This window comes from Emydura macquarii, unplaced genomic scaffold (assembly GCF_026122565.2).
Source record: "Emydura macquarii macquarii isolate MOO-44397 ecotype Brisbane River unplaced genomic scaffold, CSIRO-AGI_Emac_v2 contig_1045, whole genome shotgun sequence".
NCBI classification, from domain to species: Eukaryota; Metazoa; Chordata; order Testudines; family Chelidae; genus Emydura; species Emydura macquarii.
Window position 1 is genome coordinate 17,430,793 of NW_027131182.1, and position 15,102 is coordinate 17,445,894.

Below are 15,102 nucleotides of genomic sequence, written 5' to 3' on the forward strand. Positions count from 1 at the left end.
GTCTCTCTGCATAGAGTTGTACTGTGATGCCAATAACTTTTTCAGAAACGTTAACTACTTTCAACTTTGGGTCAATTTACCTGTTTAAATAGGCAATTGTCACCTAATCTGTCACTTTGGAGACTCCACTTCTTTCCCATCCATAGACTTTAGACTTATCCTGAGCAGGAAGTCAAAGTATCATATAAATCTTACAGGTTATTTAATTGCAGACACTTCTTAAGAGCAGCCTGGGATTAGGGCAGCATGCAGATGGAGCTGATTGTTCACTCTCGGATAGTGTAGCATTTCCTAGTTGAACTTTATATTCATTGCAAGTAAACGTGGCTAGAAAGGACATTTTCAGTGCTGCACAAAGTTTGATATTAAGAAGAATGAACACATCATCAAATAGGAGAGAACGTTTTACCAGAAGCTTTACCTGTGAAGAGGCCTCAGAATAGTGATGAAAGTGGGGGGGAAGAGAGGGAGAATCTGATGGATTCTGGTTCAGTAGAAAGCTGTCATCTGGTTTGTAACTAAACAATGAGTGCCTCTTTTCTTCTTTGTGCCTGTCATAAAGTAAAAGTCCAGCAATTCAGTTAGGAGTTAGAGTTGAGATTATGAAGACCAGATTTTTTGTGTGATCCTGCAGTCCCAATAAAGGAAAACTCCTGTGGATTTCAGTTTGTTGGGAATTGGGGGGAGGTTGTTTTTGTTTTTGTTTTTTTCTTTTAAATGCACATTTCAGAACAGATTAGCTTTAAAACATAGTATAAAGCCACGAAATATTATGAGCAAAATGTTATTAGTTGGAGTTGAGGGAACGTTTTGAGCCCAGCATTTCAAAATTCTGGAATACATATATCTGATTTTCCTAATCTCCTATATAATCTGAGGGTGAAATCCTGGCACTATTAAAACTAGTGGAAATTTTGCCATTTACCTTAATAAAGCCAGGATTTTATCCTTAAACTCAATAGGAGTTTTGCCTGCATCAGGGCTGCAGAATGGGCCCTGTGAGATATAGGTGCAAAATGTCTGTCTCAAATGAAAATATAATGTGTTATCAAATCTTCAGTAATTTTAATATTAATTTGTATGTTGAGACTCTAATTACTGTGTATGTGGTTCAAATACTTTTTAAATCATGAACAGTGTTTAGCAAGAATAGTGATTTCAGACTGAAAACTATTTTATTTCCAACACATTGTTTATTTAAACAGTACAACCTGATCCTCCTGTCGGTCTCAATTGGACTCTACTGAACACCAGCCTGACCGGGATCCATGCAGACATCCAAGTGAGATGGGAGCCACCGCCATCAGCAGATGTTCAGAAGGGATGGATTACTCTGGAGTATGAACTGCAGTACAAAGAAGTAAATGAGACAAAATGGAGGGAGGTATGAAGGAAATATTTATATGTAAACAATTGTAATATGTTAAGAGATCACTTGTGCCTGGTTCTGGAAGGGCAGAGGGCATAATCTCCCCCATCTGTTCCACTTTGGAGCAACTAGGGAGTGCTTCCCGTTGTGTAGTACAGTCAGTGCTCCTTGCTAGCAGTAGAGGGCAGAAGTGATGGTAGGGTCTTTGCCCTGCTCCCAATCTACACTGGGCAGCGTAGCTAACAAGGCATGGAGAACACATGCTGCACTAGTTGCAAGGCTAATAAAGGGGCTGCTGCATTCTCCAGAATTCTTTCCTGAAGCCCCAGATGCGGCGTACTCCCTCCCTGTTGTGGACAATGACTCAATAGCCACAATCTGGTCCCAAAACTTCTATGCTGCAAATATGAGAGAAAGGGAATACCTATACAATTAGATAATACCTTAAGCCTTTAACAAACAATATGAATCTTTCGCTACAGCCTGTAGGCAAACCACCTTTGGTTGTGACCTTGTAAGATCTCATCAGTGAAGTACTGTTGGGCTTGATCGGCACTTGGACGGGAGATCTCCAAAGAAAACCCCGATAGTGTTGGCGATGTAGCAGGTGTTATTCTTCTCACTAAGCCTGTGCTAAATTGCACAATGTTTTGTTGGCAGTCCTGCCTTTCAGAGAAAACATAAAACCACGCTCCTGATTACTTGTGTGGTTGGTAAACATTTTGGGTTTCACAAGAGTTGTTTCATCCTGATATTGTGGCCAAATTCCAATTTGACAAGTTGCTTTTTTTTTTTTTTTTTTTGTCTACTTAGACTAGAGAAATTAACAGTTCACTTTCCCTCCTCAGTCCTTCTGATTTTAGTTGTCAGTACAGGAAGCCAGCTGCTTCCTATCCCAAAAGCAGTTCCATCTTAGTGATGGATGAAGTGGTAATAGGCTCATATGATAATAATAAAAGGCTTTCAGATCCTTGTGGATAAATGTAAAATATGATTATTATCATTGATATCAGATTTTCCTGTGATAAAAAAATCTTCTGTTGGTTTCCTAAATTTTAGCTGTTTTTAAAAAATTCATTCTATTATATCTGGTTTTTTTAATTTTCTGACACAACTATGTTAATTTGATGCCAGGGTGTCAGGTTTTCAGCTTAGTCTGTGAAATGTATGGATTTTATAAATTTGGGATAACCCTTTAAAATTCAGTACATTTTAATGTACTTTTATGTGCAATTCTGTGGGAAATTCTTGTAATTAAGCATTAATTTAAAAGGACATTTGTAATACTTTTAGTATTTATTTTATGCTTTCTTTTAATTCCATTGCATGTTTAGAAGCTTGAAAATGAAATTTTGTGTCCTTACTATTTCATCATTTTTCATTTGGCAAATGTCCTTTGTTTCAGATAGAACCTAATCACTTTGGGTTTTTTCCAAAGATACTATCAAATTAAAAATAATATTTTTTAAAAAAATCTGATCTTTTCTGTCACAAACATCATCTTACCTTAAGAGTCTTGAAACTGAAAGAAGTTGTAATCAGACTTTTTCATTGTCCAAAATGAGAACAATGCAAGAAATGTAATAGTTTTTTCACTTCATTTTATAATCAGTGTTGGCTCAGTTTTAAGTTCAGATTCCCATGCGCTAGCACAATGCTGCAAAGTTACATTTCAAACACTTAAAAGAAATGTGTAAAAAAAAAAAATTCCAGGGAATTACTTATTTTTCAAAATCTGAAATATTTTTATTGTTAGTAGGTTTTATAAACAGGTTATTTTAATTAAATTTTTATTTTGTGCCAGATTAGACCTGGCAGTATCCCTTTAAGAATAATTTAAAGATCACCTGCAAAGTTTTTTATGGAGATTTTCATACACATGGCAATTTAGGTTCCTAACTACCATTTATGCCTTGAAAAATTCCCCCTTTGTGTTTTTTTTGTAAGAGCCTCTAGATGTTAGCATATATATTTTTAATTTTCCCCTAATACATTTTTAAAAAACAATTTGATTTGTCTTTTATATGCCCTTGAAGTGTGCTGTTTGGACACATGCCTTTAGCTTCAAACAGCTTGTGGACTTTTTTTTTTTTTTTTTTTTTTTGTGAATAGTGACATCAGAAGCCCAAAGGACATGTTAATCACTGTCAATAAAACTGTAATTTGAGCTGCTGCTGGTCTGAGTTACTTGCCTTCCAATTCAATCTGTGTTGGGAGCTAATAATGTAGGGGCTTTAAGCAAGACTATGTAGCAATATATAGAATGTTTAACATGCAAATATGAGTGATGTCAGCAGGGGAGGTGCTTAAGTCCCTCTCACTGATATTTCAGTATGGGGCAGGTTTAGAAATCATGTTTTAGAAATTTGTTTTAGAAATCATGAAAAGGAGAGGTTAAATTAAAGCAGGAGGACCATGAGTCTTATAACCTGAAAAAGAGCTCTTATCTTAGACCTTAGTTACTTTTGTGCTACTGTCACATCAGGCAGTCCAGTTCCTCCATTGATTACAGTCCCTCGCTAGTTGTGGTGCTTCTTCCCAGCTGATGCCAGCATATTCTGTATCCTCTGTCACTGTCTTCTACCAGTTCTTCCTTACCCTTCCTTACTTTCTCTTTCCTCCCTTGGGTACTTAATTCAATGCTTGCTTAGCATGTCACCCAGCTTCCATACGATGTACATAGCCCAATCACCTGAGCCTTCTTTCTTTGATGATGTTTACTAACATGTCCTGCTCTGTCAGCTGCCTGAATCTCACATTTGTTGTTTTGTTTTTCCATGAAATGTATAATATCTCCCTCAGCCATCTGTGATGGGCAGCCTTCTCTCACTTTTTGTTAACCACAGTCATTAGCTAAGTCTCTTCTCTGTGCAGTAGCATTCTAAATACAATTGTGTATGGTGTAATCTGACCTTTAGTTTGGTGTGGAGACCTCTGTTAGTCCAGATGTTGTTCATCCTTCCAAAAGTAGTGTTTGCTTTTCTTGATCCCGTATGAATATCTTTATTGCAGCCACCTTCAAATCATCACACTCCCTAGATAGCAGATCTTTTCTACCTGTTCAATTTCTTTTCCATCCACATACACCTTTGCATCTGTTGTCTACTTTCCTACCTCATAATCTCATTTTTATCTGCATTTATTTTCAAACCAAATTATGCTATTTTCTGTTCTGCCTCTGATGTAAGGGCAATCATTCTGTTCCACTTTGTACTTGGTAAAGCAATTTCGTCAGCAAAGTCAAAGATGTGTAACTCATCTCTACTAACCCATTTTACACTGTCTACGATGCCTTTTGTTGCCCACTTCATCAACCAGTCTGTTGCTAATGCAGATGCTTGGTGACAACACACATCCTTGTCTAACTCTAGTCACAATATCAAAGCATTCATCCAGGCCTATATCCAATCTTACTGCATGCCAGCTTCCATCATATAAACTCCTTATTATGTTGATCAGCTTGTTTGGTATCCCATAACTTCTAACAATATTCCACAGGGTCTCTCAGTGGATACTATTGAATTCTTTCTTAAAGTCAATAAAGTTGATTACGATAGAGTTTTTTATCAAGCAGTAGGTTTTTCAGTCATCTGTCAAACAGTGAATGTGTTCACAACTTGGTCTAACTGGACGGAACCCAGCCTGTTCTTCTTGTCATATTTCATCTGCTGCCATATTCATTTCATTCAGCATGATGATAGCCAGTACTTTGCCCGGGATTAATAGCAGTACAATACCTCTCCAATTCATGCACTCAGATCACTGTTTTTTGGCAATGGACTTCAGTGGAGTCAGGATTTCACCCTTTGTCTCTAACAAAATATCCCGGGGAAGATAGTACTTTTTAGCTGTCTCCATTTGTAGCTACAGTACAGAATATGTCCAATTAAAAATATGGATTACTTGACCCTATGATACTAATAGTTTATAGTACTCAGCGTGGAATGCTGTACAATAATGGAGTAGCTAATTATATGCAGTGGGTACCAAAATATTATATGAAGGGTGGGGTCTTAGAATTGGATAATTTATCTCATAAGGTATTTGTATCTAATGTTATTGACTTAAATTTGCCAAACCTGGGGCAAGATTGGTGCCAATCTGATGAACCTCCGCTCACCATAGTGAATTCATCCAAAGGAATATGTATGGTATTGCTGCTGTCTAGCCTTCCCTATTGATTATCTGCCAGAGAAGGCCAGCTTTACAGTGTGATCAAGCTTTCATACTATCCTTCCCATGTGAGTCTGTTAAGGGAATGGGTTCAATCTGTGCCTCCTCCAACCATCCAGGACAACATTGTACCTAATGTTGGAAAGTCAGTAGAATAGTGTTGGAACAATAAAAGGCCTTGCAGTTTGACATGCCCTATACCTCTTTACAGTAAATATAAAAGTTCCACGTAAGTAAAAATGCCTGCAGATGTTTGTATTTTCAGGCAAGAAGCAGTCAACTAAGTATCATTCATTTTGTCGTTGTAGCTGGAGCCCATGCTCACAACAGCAGTTCCATTGTACTCTTTGAAGTTGGGAAGAGACTATGAGCTACGAGTCCGATCGAGACAACGTGCTTCTGAAAAATTTGGGGAGTTTAGTGAAACCCTTTATGTGTCTCTTTCTTCAATTAGCCCAGTTCTATATATTGAAGGTAAGTGAGGAAGGACAACTCTGCAGTCAAGTGTCATTCTAAACATTGTTCTGCTTTCTATTGCTTCCTTTCCTTAGTATTTAGTACTTGAATACACTAGAAACTCAAACGATTGCAATAAAAAACTCTTGGTTAGACTGGTCCACTGGCACAGCAGAAGGTTCTTGCATTGTGGTACAGGACAGACAGATTCAGAAACAAACTCAGCAGGATTGTTTCCAAGCTTTGCACAGATAAAAATAATTAATTTTAGGATCATTAATGAGTTCTGTAGTTCATGCCATACACACTTAGATAAGGGCATTAATACACATTTCAGAGAGTAAGCTAATCACTGCAGGGGTCAAGCAAAGTCTCACTTCAATGTAGAGTGTTACAGTGCACTGAGAAAACAGCTTGCTTTCCCCCTGGCCTGCCAGAGATGGCAAGGGATAGAAACTTTCTGACTCCTTATCCTCTACCCCTGTTAAGAGAGCTTTTAAGAAAGAAAAAGAAAGACAGATGATGTGAGCCTTCCCATTTCTTTTTATCTAAAACTAAGGAACTGATTATTATGAAGCATCTCAAAATTTGGTCCATTGGCAAATATATTTACTGTCTTTTCCAAGTCACTAGCAAAGATGTTAAATAAAACTAGACCAAACAATGATCCCTTCAAAATCCCACTAGATACCCAGGCCTGGATTTACACCTTGTGCGCCTGTAGGCACAGCATCTTCAGCACCCCCACCTACTGCTGAACCTACTGTGTTTTCTGTGCTTGCAGGGGGGTGGGGACGGGGGAGAGAAGGGCTGGGGCAACTGGCTCAGCCAGCTCTGGGTGGGGGAATATGCTCACTCCTGGCTTCCAGCTTCCGACCTGGCCAGGGGGTGGGCCTCAGGAGGAAGAGGAGGAGCAGGGCAGCGGGGCCACTGGAGAGAGGAGGAGGAGCAGCAGGGGTTGGGGCCAGAGGTCTAGTGCTTGTGCGGAGTTCCCAAATTGGCTGGGCCCCATTGGCCCATGGTGCAATTTGCCACTGTTAGGCACCCTAGGCACATGCCTACTGTGCCTAAATGAAAATCTAGCCCTGTAGATACTCCTCTCCACTATTTATATTGCCAATTTCTGTGGACATTTAGGCAGTGTCCTGTCCATATAGTACTGTTCTTCCTAGCTATGTCAATTCAAATTAAATTTTCGGGTAAGATTTTGTGGAAATACTTTATTAAAGTCCAAATACACTGTACTTGCTGGGTTCACTTCACCATTAAAGCCCAGATTCTGAAAGCTGATCCTTATGGGTACACCAGTACCTTTGAGTTCAGTGCTGATCTGAGTTTGTGTAAGAGTACTCCTGCATGAAACAGACTGGGGCTTGAGTTTTTATAATTCTGTACCCCCCAACCTCCCCCTCCCAAAAAAGCCCATCAGGTTTGGCTTGCAAGATTGATTTATTCTGTATTTGGCATTTCACAGTTTTGAAGCATAAAGTTAGGTTTGAAAATGTTTGCTTTAAAGTTAGACACACAAATCCTTGTGTATCTTTTTCATCTAATTTTTTAAAGATGCTGTGTATCCGCAAATCCTACTGACTTCAGTGGGACTTTTGGGTGCTCTTCACCTTTTCAAATGGGGCCTGTTATTTAGGTGTCTTCATATGGATTCAAGTGCCTAACTTCAAGCACTCAAGTTTGAAAATTTGGCCTAAGAATGAAAAAGCTGAGCTGTTAACAGAATGGGAAAAGTGGTCCCTGGAAATATTTTTCCCAATAAAGTTTATATTTACAATCTTCTATACAGATTTAAAGTTCCCCATTCAATCCTTCTAGGCCAGAAAAATGAGTTAGGTCTGAAAGTTAAAACAGGGAATAAGAGGAATCTAAGAGCTGCAGCCAGAACAGATTTCCATGTTTTCCTAATTTGTTACTCTTTACAGTCACAGCTTCATTAGAATGGAAATACCATTTTAGTGAAGAAAAACATTTCACTTACGAGCATTGTTTCTCATTTCTGTCATACCACACATGGTAAATTCTCTCCTGCCTGTACCAGTCTGCAAGGCAGAAAAAAATAAGAGGAAAAAACCACTAACCTGTATACAACTGGTACTGCTCAAAACGTAAGTGACCAGCCTGGTCTTGTGGAGAAGAGCATTCTGGCTGTTACATCCATGTTATGCCGTCGAGTGACTGCCTGGGCAAAGGACATGGTTTGCTCGGAAAGGAGGATGGCTCACCTTTGGTCTGGTGAAGGCATCTGCTACCAGTAATGAGCACTCTATTCTTGCTTAGAGGAGCATTAAAATACATGATGCAGCAAAGTTTGCTGGCAGTACTACCACTGTCAGGCCATGAGAAGGCAGGATATCTCCTTCACTGGATGCATCTGTCTCCGTCTTACTGTAACTGCTTCTGCCCATGCTGCCTTTGCAAGGATTTAGTTCTATATTAGAAAACTTCATCTTGTTTTGAGGTGCCTAATTGGACTCATGAAATGCAATAGTAAAAGGATTGAGGTTGGAAGGACATTTATATTTAGGTTTTTTAACAGAATTTTTACAGTTAAGTGACCAAAGATCCATAAAATACATACCTTGTGGAATCCTTTGGCACTGAAGGGAGAGTAAATGTAAGGTTCACAGCAGAGCTTTGCAGATTCTTGCCAATATGATTTTGTTGTGTTGTTTCAGAAATCCAGTTTCCATGGCTCTTGGTTATTGTCTTTGGAACATTTGGGATGATAGTGGTGATGTTCTTAATTCTGTTCTCTAAACAACAAAGGTACATTTGCTTAATTTGTTCACTTTTGTTTGGTAGTTGTTTGGCGTGATCCATTATGTCATCAAATCACACATTTTGTACTTCCCTTTCAGTAAAGTCCCCTAACTCTTACATTGCATCTTGAATTGCCAAATTTGCTGTGAGGAGCTTGCTGTTGGTAGGTTTGAAAAAAATGTTAAAGAAAATTCTACCAAATGCTGCATCTAATTTTAAATATTCTGGACAGACAGCTGACTGTAAAAAAACAAAACAAAAACTGCTGTGTCTTGTCTGTTGCAGTTACAGGCAAGGTAACTGTAAGATATGACAATCCATTCTCAGCATCTGCAGTGGTCCATGGAATGGAAACATTTCTGAATTTTGAGGTGCATTTTTTAAAAATTGTCAAGTTTTAGCAAAAAAAAAAAAAAAAAAAGAGGGGGGGGGGGGCGGAATAATCTTTCCTTGAGATTTTTCAATGATGCATTAACTTTATCCTGAAGCTGAGATTTTATTTGTCCCTGAACAATGGAACCTGTCCCTGTGAGGTTTTTATGGAAAACAACTGAATTATAGACCTTTATTTTTATTTTAAAAGTGATGGGGTTTACACAGTTTTCAGGATAAAGCAGATCCCATGTACTGGTGGCACATGGAACTCATTGGTTTTATTAAAAATTATGTGTGAACTTCTGCAGTGTAGCCTCACATATTGTTGGCTCCTACACCTTGCAGACTGCAGATATCATGTCTTTACTATTCTTATCTAGAACTAGGCAATGTGCAATAATTTATTTAGTTAAATGGCTGTAAATTTTGCATTGACTTTTTTATATTTTTTTGTTGTTCAAATATGCTATGTAAAAACATTTTAGTCTATATGGGCTGTTTGTAGACTGTTCACTCCAACTCTGTCCGTTTCTTCATTACTCGATATGGGGAGTGGGCACCTAAATCACATGGTATTATTTCTCATGCATGATAGGATGACTGAAATTTTTTATAAACGGAGAAAAAGAAAGAAAGTTGATGATGATCATTGATAAAAAGGACACAAATATTGATGAAGTGAATTCATGGCTGCCTTTTAAATGTGTGTTCATGGATATCTTTTGCAGAATTCACTCAACTCAGTTAGTACCTCAGTACCCTCCTAGGCAAAGAAGAAAAGGCATGATCAAACTTAACTTATTTAAAGTAGTCTTGTAAATCCTCAACATGCGCGCGCACACACACACACACAGTGGTCTTGCATATGCACATTTTAAAATGTAGACAAAAGTGTTTTTCACATGCCAGGATGAGCAAAATGTAATGCAAGTCCATAAGATGGACCCACTAATTCAAAAGGTCATGAAATCTCTAGAAATTGTTCTGTGATACAGTACCCCTGAAGCAGAAATTTTGAAAAAATATGTGGCAGTGGAGCCAGTATTCTATTAGCTCACTGGCCTGTTGGACAAGAAGCTAGATACATTATAAAAGGAAAGCAGAATTTCCCTTTTGGGGATACAATAAACCTGTTGATGAAAGAGAGGAAGGAGCCCGGGAGGAGGTTTGTGAACCCACTGTTAATGAAAAGCTTTTAATGAATGTTAATGAAAGTTTTCACAAAACATAAGAAATTATTGAAGATCAGTTCTTTCTCATATAGGCTAAAATTCATCACTGTGTAGAGTACCTCAGAAGGCCTACACATATTTAAATATCACTTAATGGTGCACCGAGAGCATGCTGGCCTTCTCCCCATTATGATTATCTCCAGACTGCTGAAATGGAAATTTATGTTAGTGGCTGTTAATGACTGTGTAAACTGAGGCTTTGTGGATGGTCTCCATTTACAAACACAATCATTTAAATTTTGCTTTCGTGAATCTGCAGTTTTTGTTTGTCATGTCTGAAATATCTTCCCTCCCTTTCACTGCCTCTCCCTTTCCATTCCTCTGTTTACTACTTATTGGACTTCCCCTTGTCCTAGAAGATGCTTATGGAAAGTTGCTTGGCATGTTGACTCAATGTTTTTTTGTAAATTATCCAAGAGGGGACATTCCACAGGACTTTCCTGGAATTTACTCAAGAACTGTCATGTGGAGTCTTAACTATTTAAGGCTGATATCCAAAATGTGTGTGATCTGGACATAAATTTACTTGACTTTAAGAAGCCAAATTTCAGAAAACCAATTTCTTATTGGAAATGAGAGTAGTAAACAGCATTTTTTTTTTTAAATTTTTAATTGAGTCCATCCCACTGTAGTCTTGGAATAAATAAGTAAAGAAATGGAGTGCCAATATCTTATTTTTCCGCACTCACCAAAAAAGTAACATTTTAAATTATTTGGAATTAAAAGCCAATTTTTATTTTTCAAGGTTAAAAATGCTGATTCTTCCTCCGGTTCCGGCTCCAAAGATTAAAGGGATTGATCCAAATCTCTTGAAGGTAATTTTATATTGTACAATATAATTGTGAAGAGTGGACATCAGTTCAGTAACGACACTTGAAAAAAAGCTTTCCTGTGCAGCAGGATTTTGCAGGAAAACATCAGATAGAGATGTTTCATGTTGGAAGGGATGCCAGAGCATATAACAAAATACACCTTGCAATGGCTACCATTGCAACAGTTACTTTTCCTGAAATTAATGTGTTACATAAAAAAGCGTAGCTATTCTTGGCTTTTTCCTTTATAACATTTCATATTGGTTTTGCTCTGTAGAAAGGAAAACTAGATGAAGTGAACTCCATCTTAGCCTGCAATGACAGCTACAAGCCACAGCTATATAACGACGACTCATGGGTTGAGTTTATCGAACTGGATATAGATGACCCCGATGAGAAGACAGATGGATTGGACACTGACAGGCTCCTGGGTGACAACCATTTGAAGTCCCACAACTGTCTTGGAGTGAAAGATGATGATTCTGGACGTGCCAGCTGTTGTGAACCAGATATTCCAGAGACTGACTTCAGTGCTAGCGACACATGTGATGGCACTTCAGATATTGATCAGTCCAAAAAGATAAGTGAAAAAGAAGAGGATCTCTTGTGCCTTGATCAAAAAGGTAATGATGAGTCACTTGCTAGTCCTGATGACCTAACTGCCCAGAAGCCTAATATTAATATTCAGTCTGAAGATAACGCATCAAAGCCGTCTTTTGCTGACAGTATTGAATCAACGAGCCCACCTGTCCATACGCAGCTAAGCAACCAGAGTTCAGGAGCAAATATTGACTTTTATGCGCAAGTAAGTGATGTTACTCCAGCAGGAAGTGTTGTACTTTCACCAGGGCAAACAAACAAGACAAGGAGAACACAGTGTGAAGTCTTCACAGAACCAGCTATACAGTGTCACCCAAACTTCACCATGGACAATGCCTATTTCTGTGAGGCAGATGTGAAGAAATGTATCGCTGCGACATCTCATGATGCGGTTGAGCCACATGTTCAGGAGCCGGGCTTTAATGAGGATGTTTACTTCACCACAGAGAGCCTTACCACTACTGCTGAGAATCCAGGTGCAGCAGCAATAGAAGCCTCAAGTTCCGAGATGCCTGTCCCAGACTATACCTCCATTCACATAGTACACTCTCCGCAAGGCCTTGTGCTCAATGCTACTGCGCTGCCTGTGCCAGACAAAGAATTTGTGATATCATGTGGCTACGTGAGCACAGACCAACTGAACAAAATCATGCCATAAACTTTCTTTGATAATGTGCGTACATTATGTATTTAATGGCATAGCGTTGGCTTGGGCTTATATGCTTAAACCAAAACAATATTTTAAACTTTTTTGTGGTTCTTACGCTTTTACCTGACATGTCAAAACATAAAACTTTAAATCAAAATATTCTTATTGTGTATTGTAAATATCTATGAATTGTCTCGAGGCTATTTAGTAGCAGTGACTGTCTTGTTATTGTGGGTGTTGATTTTTGTGATACTAAGCATTGAATGACTATGTTTAATATACAGTAAATCATGCTTTTTGAAAAAGCTAATGTCAGGTGATTTTGAAGTTTGAGAATTTAATGCAAATCATACCACATGCTGAAATCTTTATATCAGTAATTGGGAACTGAAAATAAAAATAGGTGGGAAAGCAAAAGTAGTTTGGATAAATACATTTATTTTGAATTATATAAATTAATAAATATTTTAATATTTTAGACAAAGGCATGGATATTTTATATTACACTACATATCGTAGTTTAATTATGATGATCCATCTAAGGAATGTATTTGCTGCAATCTGATAAGACTTTGTTCCTGCTTTAGTCATTGCAGGGTGGGGAGAGAAGAATTAGTTTTTTACAGAGCCATTTTTATACCTCCAAAGAAACCTGTAGAGAAATTAAAAATTGTAGCAACTCACGTTATCTGATCATATTAATTTCTTACAGTAAATATAGAAAAGTATTAATAAATTTGTTTTGCAGCAAATTTTACAATGTACAAAACAAATGAATCCATTCACCAGATTCTGGTTAGTGCCAATAATACACATTTTATATTGCAGTAGAAACAACAGCAGGCTTTTGTTTACCAAGATCTTTAAAGACTACAATTACGCTTTTATTGACTGGTTTTCAAGTATATATGAATAAGCTCTGGTGACTTGGCAGCTTTATTTCTTCACATGGGAACAAATTCTGAAGTCCTTACCAAACAAATTTACCCTTCAAGTCACTAGTAGCTTTGCCTGAGTATTGAATAAAAGCTAAGTAAGGACTTAAGGATTTGGCCAACCGTGCATTTTTGAAGCTGAAACAGAATCAAATGAAGTTAGCAGAACAAAGGAGTTTGAGTACAGTATTGTTCAACAGTGTGTTTTCTTTTTCACAGCCTAACACAAAGAGAGACAGTTTCTCTCAGCAACATTAGGAAGCCTTTCAGAAATCTATGAAAGAGAAAACCAAAACCAGTGGGAAAGCTTTCTTCATTCTTATGCATTTTTAAGAAAGTGATAAAGCTTTGCAATGAACCATTATTTGCTTCAGAAGTTACCTTTATAAGAAACAGTTTCCATCTTAGCAGAAATATTTTTAGAAAACAGACATAGGCAGGGATTTTAATTTCCTTTTTCTTACATGAATAACAATCTATGGGCTCAATCAGGCAGACCTTGCTTACCTGAAGACTCCCACTTAATTCAGTGGGACTCATCCTGTGAATAAGGGCTGCAGAACTGACCCTATGGTTGGATGAGATTTAAGTTTAGCATGTATTTATGGTAAATGTTTATTAGATATTCTGCTCACTTGATGCTACATTTTTCTAACAGCTATATTATTTAGTTTCATATAAAATTTAATAAGTGTAAGACACTAATGCAATTTACAGCTATGTATGTGTTTGGAAAAAGATTCTTACTATATTTCTATCGCCAAAAATAGAAGATACCTCAATCAATCTTAGAATGTCATTTTGGTACGTTAGTGGTTACACAAGTCATTATACACCAGTACGAAGATTTGTGTCTTTCAGTTTCTATTTAACTCTGCTTATGTCAGCGTTTTTTCTTTCAAAGTTTAATAAATTTATTTTCTTTGATCCATCTTGACACAGTGTTCTTTATTGTAGATGCTTTAAATATCTTCTAGCATTTGCAAATTATATCAGTGTATTCAGACTTTACCCAGTAAAAAGCCAGGAATTTCCATCAAATGAAGCAGAATGCAGCCACTCTTGCTTGAATTAGGAACATTGCATGCTAGGACCTGAGTTCTCTGTGAGCCACGTGTATATAGTTAAATACGAGGGGTAGAATTAACTGTACCTGGGCCATTTTATATATTTATTGGAGCAGGCACTTGAAGGTGGCTCTCCCATATCCCAGATGAGTGCCCTGGCCCATGGAGTCAAATCTCTTCCTCTGGCCCAATAAATATGTAATTATTTAATACCAAGTGGAACAACCTCAACAGGGGAGATTGAGAATACCCATTAGCCGGGTGTCCAGGGTATACTCCTGAAAGGTGAGAGAGACTTAGGTTCAAGCGCTTGCTTCAAATCAGGCAGGCAGAGCGCACACACCACAGCCACCTAAGCCAATCATGACCTGCTCACCTTTCGCTGTCTTGTGTGTGAGAACACCCAACCAGATAGGGCCCTGGTGGGGAGATAAATACCTAGTTTGAGAATCCTAGTGGGGCTTAGGCATGAGTCAGGGCTCCACGCAGTTTGTTAGTTATGGGTAGCATCAGGACTGAGACAGCTTTGCACATGCCTACCAGGGGATATTTAGGCACCTAATGGACTTAGGTACCTTCAGGGTTAGGTGACAGCTATACAGTGGTTTTGAGAACGTGAGTGGTGCCTAATGTTGCCACCTAAAGAAGCGGTTGGGTGCCTG

The 15,102-nt window shown here is 38.1% G+C and overlaps 1 protein-coding gene across 7 annotated transcripts in view; it reads left to right on the forward strand.

Annotated features, from left to right (window-relative positions):
• The window catches only part of GHR (growth hormone receptor), a 161,507-nt gene extending 147,203 nt beyond the window's left edge, over positions 1-14,304 (forward strand). For all 7 annotated transcript variants that reach the window (XM_067545586.1, XM_067545581.1, XM_067545580.1 and 4 more), the window contains 5 exons: positions 1,206-1,384; positions 5,851-6,016; positions 8,686-8,776; positions 11,123-11,192; positions 11,467-14,304. In XM_067545586.1, coding sequence (XP_067401687.1) covers positions 1,206-1,384; positions 5,851-6,016; positions 8,686-8,776; positions 11,123-11,192; positions 11,467-12,447 — 1,487 coding nt within the window. In that variant the 3' untranslated portion in view covers positions 12,448-14,304. The remainder of the gene's footprint in view (positions 1-1,205; positions 1,385-5,850; positions 6,017-8,685; positions 8,777-11,122; positions 11,193-11,466) is intronic.
• Positions 14,305-15,102: the final 798 nt, after the last annotated feature.